Raw genomic sequence first — 10,429 nt, 5'->3', positions numbered from 1 at the left:
AGGAAATTATTCTAAAAAATTTATCATTGAATCTACATTGTAACAACTATAGTCTCACTTCTTGAGTGGTATAATTTCCCATTAACTTTACTTAAAACTTTATGTACATAAAAATTGTCAATGTAGACATGCATGACAACTTTTAAAAAAGAAAATAATACCTACATTCACATATAATAATATCTTAAATTTATAATTCAATTAATCAAATAGTTATATGTTTCTTAATTACACTATTCACCAAAATTAATACCACCAATGAAAAAAATTCATAATTTAAATAATCAAATGGTTTTAAAAAATAAAACTAAATTAGTGAAACGATGGATTCTAGAGTTGATAATGGTAGCTAGGGCCATTCATAATCATCCAACCAATAACCCTGTTATATCTCAAAGTGTTATCATCTATTTTTTTTAAGATTCTCTACCACCAAAACCCTTAAATTGGATGGCTTTTTGGGATGACTATAACCACCCTCTGCACTTGCTAAAATCTAATTTTTTTTATCGATAACCAGGATAATATATTGCTTATAAAAGGAAAGTTTACAACCAAAAAGTTGTTAAACAGCTTGCCACTACATGGGGTCTCACCCCTACAAAACCAACTGAACCCGAAATAGACACCAGACCTACAGGACTAGCCATGACAAGAAAACCAACCATGCATACACACAACTCCACAAAACCCGACAGGCCCAAAGGACCTATCTAACGAAACCATCCCAAGGCCTCTTCCCTTGAGAAGTTTGGAATTCCCTAGCTGGGCCCTGCAACATGCAACTCCCTCCCTCCACCTGGCATTGTTCCTAGCCTACCACCATGCAATGAACCGCGCTCCACCACCTTCATGTGCTTCCATGGAATCTGATGGTGGATTAGAGGCCTCCCATCCTCGTCCAGAGGAGCTTCAGACCGAATTGGGGTCTTCTTCCCACGAATCTTCACTCTCTCAGTCAGCCCCAACTCTCACACAAAATGCACTACATCCCCCATCCCTTCCTTGCGTTCTCAAGCTGAATTTCAATAGGTCGAGACACTGACCAAACTACGAACAGTTGCAGCCCCCCCATTTCCACGCCAATCCTCTACCATGGTTCTTCCAGCATCTTCAGCCCTTTTCCAACAACAGCTCGAGCCACCACTTCATCCAAACCGCCTGACCATTTAGGTCCCAACACCAAAGACGCAACCTGTTACACCTCCTTCTGTGACCTTCCCACCAACAAGGCCAAAGCAACGAACAATGACGAGATATGAAGGCTTGTTCGAGGACGGCAGTCAGACACCAGAAATTCCTCACCAACCATCAACCACATCGCCGTCCAAAAATCCTCCCCATCCACCCTGAAGACATTCATGACTCTGTTGCTCGAAATCAAGTCGCTGAATTCTAGCATCTGACCGTCCGTCGACAAGGAAAAATTTGCCTCTATCCTGTCTCACCTCCTCACCAAAACTTGCACAAACTACCAAAGCCAAAAACCAGCAACTTCGAAATGCTAAGGAACCAAAATCCAAGGCCTTAAAAAAGCCATCTCCATCACATGACATGATTGCTCCACACGAAGCGCATCAAACCATGCATCATCACCAGGCCAACTCACCAATTGCCTCCATCATCACTCCATCGCCGCCAAAGCCACTTGCAACAAATTTGTAGATCACAATCCATGAGGGACATTACTTCCCACAAGTCCAGTGTCAAAATCAACCACATCAAAAACAACTCGGGTTCACTTCCCTTAATTTAAGCAATTCAACCAAATTCATGAGAACTAACATTTCGAAAGTCCTCAAATAAGCTAAAGTTGTTTTCCAATGAACCATTCGCTCCCACATTTGAAAGTTTGCCAACCTCCACATTTGCTTCCCTGAGAACGTGTGTCACCTTAAAGTCTTCCAACTCACACAAAAGAAGTTTTATTCTTTTAATGTGTTTGTCTAGATGTCACGCCTCCATTTGACGTCTAGCTATCCCGCTCACCACAATTTGAGAGTCTCCCTCCAGATGGAGTTTCTTCACTCCCAATTTCTTAGCCATTAGATTGGCTTCCAAAATCGCTTGGCACTCAGCATCGTTGTTCGATCCATCCACCAATCTTTTAGCTCCAATGGCTAGAATGTTGCCATAATTGTCCCGAGCTATGACCCCAGCACCAGAGACCCTGAGATTTCCCCTTGAAGCGCCATCAAAATTGACCTTAGTCCAACCCTTATCTGGCGAATCCCACTCTTGTCTTACTTCTCCCATCCTCTGAGGATTAGTCCTCAAAAGCCCATTAACAGACCGCTAAAATATAAATTTTAATATAATAAAATATAAATTTTAATATAATAAAATATAAATTAAATAATTGTAAATAATAGAATGATAAACAATTATAAATAATTGTTAAAATATAAATTTTAATATAATAAAATATAAATTAAATAATTAATATAAAATTAAATTTAAATATAATAAAATATAAATTAAATAATTAATATGAATATAAATTTTAATTCTCTTACCTACTTTAGATTTGCAAATATAATTCCATTACTCATGTTTTATTATTAGAATCTATAAAACACCATTCAGGGACCACAAACTAGAGCAAGATTATTGCATAAAATACCATTTTAACTTAGGTTCATTGATCATCATCAAATATAAATCAAAAAATTCAAGTGACATAAATTGCTAAAATATGACTTTTAATATTACAAAATATAAATTAAATAATCAGTATAAATATAAATTTTAATTTTCTTACCTACTATGGATTTGCAAATTTGATAACATAGACCCGTAATTTTTTATATAATTCCATTACTCAAGTGACATTGGTTGGGGCTTAGCTTAATAATTTAACTGTTCGATGTGATAGTTTATGATGCCATTGAGAAAAAGTTGAACAGCACTAATACTATATTGATATTAAATAAAAAAAATAAAAAGCTTTATAATACTGTTGTTAACTAGTGAGCAAAATAATGATGAAAAGTCTCTTTCATTCATTATCTCTTGAAAACGTGGGAGTTCTTTTCAATCATGTCATGCTTGAATTTATATCTATTTTTAGTTAAACTATTTCTATCTAAATCTTATTATAGCCCTTCTTAAGTAGTATCTCATAATACTACTAAATTGTCTTGCTAAATAACTATCTAATGAGACTTTAAGAAGTTACTAAGATTCATTAAATGAACATGATTTGACACAATATTCTTTTCTAGATAAAAATAATAATTGTTTAAAATAGAACCTTTTTAAAATTATTGGAAAAACTATTCACAAAGTGAATTGAACATTCCAATAAATATGAAAAGTTTATAATTCAAATATGATTCATTTCTTATAATATAGATACGCATTCCAAATGTAACAAATTTGATCATATACAACTAAAAATGTGTGATATATAAGATATCAAATATATATTTTTCAATAAAATAGAAGATTAGACTCAAAAAAACAATATAAAAACAAACATTTAAAAATAGAAAATAGATACACTAACAGATATAATTAATAAAAGATAAACATATTTATATGAATATGTTCTCCACAAACAAATAGACAATATGTTCTATTTGGGAAATCTTCTTAGTCTAGAAGGTGGAATTCAATAATCTATGACATCAAGCTAAAGCAATTCAATAATTTGTACTGATGCTTCTTCTGCAATCAAAAGATAAATAAGAACAAAGAAGAAATTGAACAGTTTACCACTAGATCATCTTTTTCTAGTATAGATGATGGGACAGACGAGGCTTGATGGTAACCTCCAAAGGTACTGCCCTTGGCATTGTCAAGCCGACCCCTTCATTCATGTCAACAACTTTTCCATCTGGAACAAACCAATCAAAGCTTTGCAAGAAAGTTGCAAGAGTTGTTTGCACCATACTCATTGCCAATGAAGCACCAGGACATCCTCTTCTCCCTTCCCCAAATGGAATTATCTCTCACTCATCCCCACTCATTTGTATGTTGTCTAACTGCATCTCCTTCTGCATAAAACGCTCTGGTATAAACTCTAATGGTTTATTCCACAATCTTGGGTCCCTATGAATTGCCCATACATTTACAAATAGCAATGTTTCTGCAGGAATATGATAGCCTCCAACTGTGCAAGCGTCGATAGATTTGTGAACCGAAAGCAAAGGCGCTGGTGGATGAAGGCGCATATTCTCTCTCACTATTGCTTGCAGGTATTTTAACTGGGGTAAATCTGACTCCTCCACTAGTCTCTGCCGTCCAACTTTAGAATCAAGTTCCTCTTGTGCCTTCCTCATTACATGGGGATGTTGTAGTAACAATGCCAATGCCCACTCTAGGGCAACTGAAGTTGTATCAGATCCTGCGCTAAACATAATCTGCATAGCTACAAGTATTAATAGAAAGGAAAAGAGAAAAAATCCTACGCTAATTTATTTACAATCTACAGGAATGCTATGAAAAAACTCATTTTCTTTTATCAATGATAATTTCTCACTCTCCCAAGCTGCTATGGACAGGTTTTCACAACCTCACTCTTAACCACCATGTGGATAGACTGAAGAATTCAAGGGCCTTGCAGGGAAGTTGGGAGACAAATTCTAGGTCATCTTTTAGACCTTTGAATCAACTATTTGTCATAGCTATGTTTCAAATCTCATAGGCTAGTTTCTCTTCATAAGTTAGTTTTACCAAGTGTTTGCAGCATAATCCCATCAAGACCAGCACCTCCCCTTAATATGGAAACTACTACAGAACCCTTTGTTGATCTGTTTTCACCACTTCACTATTTATCATCTTTATCTGCTACTTTCCTACTCCTCATCTCCTCCATTGATGCACAACATAATCTTACGATTCAAATGTATAAAGCCACTGGTGCAACGTGGAAGTGAAACAAATATAATCTTACGATTCAAATGTATAGAGCCACTGGAGCAACTAATGGTAAAAGGGCTTTTAGCTAAACATGGAAATGAAATAAACCAAAATAGTTCAAAACTAGCAAATTCAAAACACTTACAATAGTAGTTGCCTTAATGAATTCATCTTTATCAGGAATTGCTTGGGCATTCTCCTCTGCCTGTGCGATCAGCACATCAACAAAGTCTTCCATCTCTCCCCCTTCTTTTAATCCTCTCTCCCTGTGCTTCTCCAAAATTCTCTGCATGTACAAGTCTAACTTCTCCTGTACCCTCTTCATTGCCTTCTCATACCCTTGCAAATCAAACCACTTCAACCAGGGAATATAATCCCCAACATTGATTGATCCATGAAGCATAAAGGATTCTTCAATCACATGGGTCATCAAATCTTCCGAAATCCCTGATTCCTCTGCAAAATACCTCTCATTTATAATCATAGACATCAGGGTTTTAAAGTTCAATTTGGAAATAACACTTCTCATGTTAACAATACTCTGAAGCTGTGTCTGCTGAAACAAAAGAATTTACTGCTTTACGAAGTTGTTGCATTCTCTTGGGTGCGAACGACTGGATTCTTTTGGAAGATAGAAGCTCATGTACACAAACTTTTCTAGCCATTCTCCAGTAGGGGCCATAAGGAGCCCAAGCAATCATAGAATAATTGTAGCCCAAATGCTTACCTTGTGTAAGCCGGGGTTTAGATGCAAAAGCCTTATCATTTACTGTAAAACATTCTTTGGCTAAATCTGCAGAGCTTATCACCAAAACTGGGCAGCTCCCAAATTTTAGATGCATAACAGGTCCATAGCGTGTTGAGAGTGAACTTAGAATCTGGTGAATTGGCCTGGTTTTATCAAAGAGAAGATGAAAGTGGCCAATTACAGGAATAGCTCTGGGGCCTGAGGGGAGACGGATCTTGTAACTTCCAAGGCTTTTTAGTAGAATTGTTGCCGCTAGGAAAATTGTAGCAGCTCCCACCAGAATAACAGACATCATAGAAGATGTTAGGTCCATGAATACTTCCGTCAAGCTCAAACCTCTTTGTTTTCTAAATACTATGTTTAAAAAAATCCATATGAATGAATGAGAATGAATAAAATAAACGAGAGAAATAACTCCATTAATTTTTATAAGTGACAGGCACGTGGAAAAAATCCATATCAATGAATTAAAGAGAATTACTCCATTACTGTCTTTATAAACGACAAGCATGAGTAGACCATTATGGGCACAAGGGTTTTTGTCAGGGACATGGGTTTTGTCATGTACTTGATTTAATTTGGTGAGGGTTTTGTCATGTATTAAGAAATGTAGACCATTATGGGAACATGGGTTTTGTCATGTATTTGATTTGATTTAAGTAAAATATTATAACATATCACAATTATAATTTCAAATCAATATGCATTAATTAAATTTAGAGTCTGCAATTATATAGGTGGCATATTCTTTTATTTGTTCATTTTTTGTGGATTTTCTTACATACAAGTCTTTGTTTTATTATCCTTGTTGTGATGTCCTAGTAACACCTTTCAGTTTTTGTGGATTTTTCCTTATATCTAGTACAATGCTTTGTTTGGTTATCCTTGTTGCGGTGTCCCAATAACACATTCTTTGCAGTTATTTGCCTTGTGATAAAAAAGTTTCACTTAGAAAAATCCTTCCTTTCAATTTGCACCAATTAATTGTCTTGCAATAAGAAACTTTGATTGGCACCCCTTTTCCAAGATGAGTTGACTAGCATAACATAGCTTGCTAGACTATTTTGACTCTTCCTTTCTCTTTCCACACGAACCAAACAACTTCTTGTCCTATAGAAAATGTGCTCCCATGCATCACCTAGCATAACACTGCTTGTTAACCTATGGAATCCATGTTCCCTTTCTCTTTCCCCATGGACCCATAGCATAACATTCCTTGTTAATGATTGGATCATGGTTCATCACTTGATGCATGTTCTTTCTCTTTTCATGTGAGCACTTGTGCTCTTACAATAACATTCTAAGAATGATATTAGTGGTTGGGACATTTTTATTATCGAGGTATCTTCAACTAGTTGACTTGGAGCCTTTGTTTTTAGTACTAACCCCTTTTGTGTGTCTCTTGTCTTTGTTTGTCTTTTTTTTGTTTGTTTTTCTTTGTGTCCTTGTATGAGATTGTAAGAGTTAAGATCCTAAACTTGGGAAATTGTTCCCTCAAATTTAGTGATGTCTTATCTCTTTATAATATTGCTCCCAGTTGTTCATCTCTCTCTCTCTCTCTCTCTCTCTCTCTCTCTCTCTCTCTCTCTCTCTCTCTCTCTCTCTCTCTCTCTCTCTCTCTCTCTCTCTCTCCTTTACTATGAGTAGACTCATACTCCCATTAAATTTGATGCTAAATGTAGCATCATAAATTGTAATTGTATAATTTTACACTAATACTTGTGCCCTTTCCTTAGTGTGTTTTCTCCTCACTCTTATCCAAGCCTATTTCTAGCCTTCATGCCACAAAAATGGTGTCATGTATCTGTATGGTAATCTAAACCTTTGTTCTAAACTAAATGCACCCTATCCATAGCTTATTCACCTTTTTGTGGGTGGACAAGGGTCTCTGGGGTACCCTTATCGTAGACAAGGGCACCTAAAGCATCCTTGTCCCTCAAAACTAGGCCCAAAATTGAACATGTCAATGCCTAGTTTCCACTGGTTGGTTCTCCATCATGATGCCTTGATATGATTGTTATAAATTGGCCTAATTAATGAAATACTCTGAGAACCCTATATAAGAGCATTCTTTCACTTTATTTCCATCATCCATCATCCCATCCACATTTTTTTATCATCCACTCACATCCATCAAGCATCAAGGTGGCATTTCATCCCACCATATCCTTCAAAAGTATTCTTTGGATCTAGACATCATGGAGTAGCATGTTACAACAATATATATGTAAGCATGTGTGTATTAATTGATTCAATTATGTCATTTCATGTCATGTTACTGCATCAACACTTACATTCAAAGAGTATTGCATCATCAACCATCGTTAATTCCAACAAGCTTGAGGTATAATACTTAGCATTTTACTTCAAGGATATCCTTTCAATTTTAATTCAATTATAGGGTTAATTTCAAACCCATTATCTCACCTAGGCAAACCCTTATCAACAATACCATTTTCCTCATGTATGTGTGCACGTGACAACATATAGAGACAATAGATATAGATTTAGAAAAAGAAAATTAAGACACACAAAATCAACTTTCATAGAGGCAAAAACTAGAGGACAAGGTTGCCCTGGCAAAATTTGTTTGACACTTTTTTTGTGAAACTTCAGGGAAACATTTAGAACAACATCTTGATCCCAAAAAGACATCTATTGTCCACATATGAGCTCCTAGACAAGTGCACCCAAACTAAAATTGTCAGACATTTCTTAATTAGTTCAAATATTAGAGATAGGTTCCTCTTTGCTTCCTATTTCTAGACTTATACATTGTGTTTTCATATCTAATATGAGACTTTCTATACATGTTGAGTCTTGTCAATCTCACATCATTATCCCTAGACCTCACATTCAATTGCATCTTTCAATACTAGTACATTTTCAACTCAAACAAAGAGCATGATATAAAAGTCCATCAACATGAACAACACCTTTTAAACATTTGAAATTGAATCTATCGTCGGCATCCCTCTTTAATGTAATGAGAGTGAGAAGTAAGTTCATTCCTTGTTTACAGTGCTAAACTAGTGAATAACTAAACCTCACCATTACATTAGGCTAAACCAAATGCCTAACCAAACTCATTACCCAATGACCAAAGAAATGAACATGGACCAAAAGAACAAGCCTATGTAGAATTGATAAGGTGCTAACCAATGCAATGAATTCCCTAATCAAGGAAAGTGCATGTGCTGACCAAGATGTGGCATTGGCCGATCGGGACAAATCTACAAAAGATCTATATTAGTCTACAAAAACTTACAAAAAACATATGTCACCTTTTGTTTTGACTAAAATATAAAGTGACTTGATAATCAAATATTTTCCTGATTAAATTATTTTTCCTCATAATAAATAAAAGTACAAATAAATGATACTTTTATTTATTTTCTTTGAATAAAGTATGACAACTTGTACAGTCAAGGGGTCACACGATTTTCCCAAGCAATTTTTTCCTAAAAAATGAATGAATTTATAGTCAAAATTTGTCAAATTAGCCTCTTAAACACAATAGCCATGTTGATTTAGACCCAAAGTGCTCTAGAAAATAAGTGTCCTCTTGGATCAGCCAACCTTCACAACTTCAAGCCTTTGTGTATTTGACACTTTAACAAAAACAAAATTTGATGAAATGAAAGGTAAACCTAACTTTCTTTGATGCCCTAGATTCAATAGTGAGTTCAATGAAGCCCTAATATAAACCTATCAAATTCTTCAATCCAAAACATGTTCCTCATATTTGAGAAGAATTCTTCAGATCTGGAGCTCTAATACTATGAAGGAGTTGATTGGTGAGTCCTCAACAACCCTACGAACCCTACAAGACCAAAATAACTTTCATAGGAGAGAGAACAACAAGAATAGATTTCTTGATTATGAATGCAAGAATGGACATAAGCATATACATGAGAGACCTTTCTTATAAAGCCAAGGTGATAGGGATGATTAGACAAGATTATGAAATGTTTCTTAAACTTATACAATGAGATAATTAGAGTGATAAATAATTATTACCCTTATTTTTAATTCATTCCTTTGGAGTGCTAATACTAATCTTCAAGTGGCCTCATCTTTAAATATGCACTCAAAGTCAACTTATTCCTAAGTTGTTGAACCTGTCCTTCACAGTATTGAAATTCAATTAAAAAACTGATCACCCAAATTCATTTTATTTCCTAATAGTCATAATATTGGTTAAGTCTATGATCGCTTGATCGGACCATTATGGAACATTGGTACCTCTTCACACATGGTTCTCAAGTTTCTAAGTTTGTCGATAACCCAACTACTCTTCAGAGGTCACACACCCTTTGGAGAGACAGAGTGAGAATGGAGAGCTATCAATTTGTTTCTTGCCTTCCTTCTCCCTCTTTCTCTTTGTTCCATTTCGCCCTCATCTTAGAATAGTTTGTTAGGAATGGGCTTGTAGAGGGTGTCATGAAAGCAGCAAGATTAGAAATGGTTGACAAGCATTTTGGGATGATCAAGAAGATAACCGAGATAGGTCATTGTAGACAAGCCTCACATGACCCTATAGGTTCAAATGGATCGATGTTACGCATCCTGGATTGTGAGAAATAGTTCGTCAAAGTTTGACAATTTTTTGGACTCAGGGCACTTGAGAGATCGCATCGGTAGGGTATGGCTCTCTATGTTTTGGTGCATTGGGAAGCACAATAGGAGCATTCCTAGCGTAAATCTATACACCTGGATGTACTTGTGATAATGGTTTGTGCCTGTGATGAAAGGAATCAAATCTAGCCTATCATACAACTTTGCATTGTATGCCACTTACTGTTTTTGCAGTAGGTA

General features: G+C 35.6%; 2 protein-coding genes across 2 annotated transcripts; both read right to left on the bottom strand.

Annotated features, from left to right (window-relative positions):
• Nucleotides 1-3,516: 3,516 nt before the first annotated feature.
• LOC131076773 (flavonoid-6-hydroxylase) lies at nucleotides 3,517-6,004 on the bottom strand. The gene is made up of 2 exons (XM_058014091.2): nucleotides 5,009-6,004; nucleotides 3,517-4,364 (listed from the first exon to the last, which is right to left on the bottom strand). The coding sequence occupies exons 1-2, from the start codon at nucleotides 5,390-5,392 to the stop codon at nucleotides 3,954-3,956; spliced, it is 795 nt and encodes a 264-aa protein (XP_057870074.2). The 5' UTR covers nucleotides 5,393-6,004; the 3' UTR covers nucleotides 3,517-3,953.
• On the bottom strand, nucleotides 5,394-5,924 carry LOC131076809 (cytochrome P450 750A1). Its single transcript, XM_058014142.1, has one exon. The coding sequence runs from the start codon at nucleotides 5,922-5,924 to the stop codon at nucleotides 5,394-5,396; it is 531 nt and encodes a 176-aa protein (XP_057870125.1).
• Nucleotides 6,005-10,429: the final 4,425 nt, after the last annotated feature.

Source organism: Cryptomeria japonica, chromosome 11, assembly GCF_030272615.1.
Source record: "Cryptomeria japonica chromosome 11, Sugi_1.0, whole genome shotgun sequence".
Lineage (NCBI taxonomy): Eukaryota > Viridiplantae > Streptophyta > Pinopsida > Cupressales > Cupressaceae > Cryptomeria > Cryptomeria japonica.
This window is presented reverse-complemented; position numbering and strand designations above follow the sequence as displayed.

Coding starts and splice junctions, on each gene's coding strand:
- LOC131076773 (XM_058014091.2), bottom strand. CDS start 5,392: ATGAGAAGTGTTATTTCCAAATTGAACTTTAAAACCCTGATGTCTATG. Junction 4,365..5,008: donor TCATTAAGGCAACTACTATT/GTAAGTGTTTTG, acceptor GTAGCTATGCAG/ATTATGTTTAGCGCAGGATC.
- LOC131076809 (XM_058014142.1), bottom strand. CDS start 5,924: ATGGACCTAACATCTTCTATGATGTCTGTTATTCTGGTGGGAGCTGCT.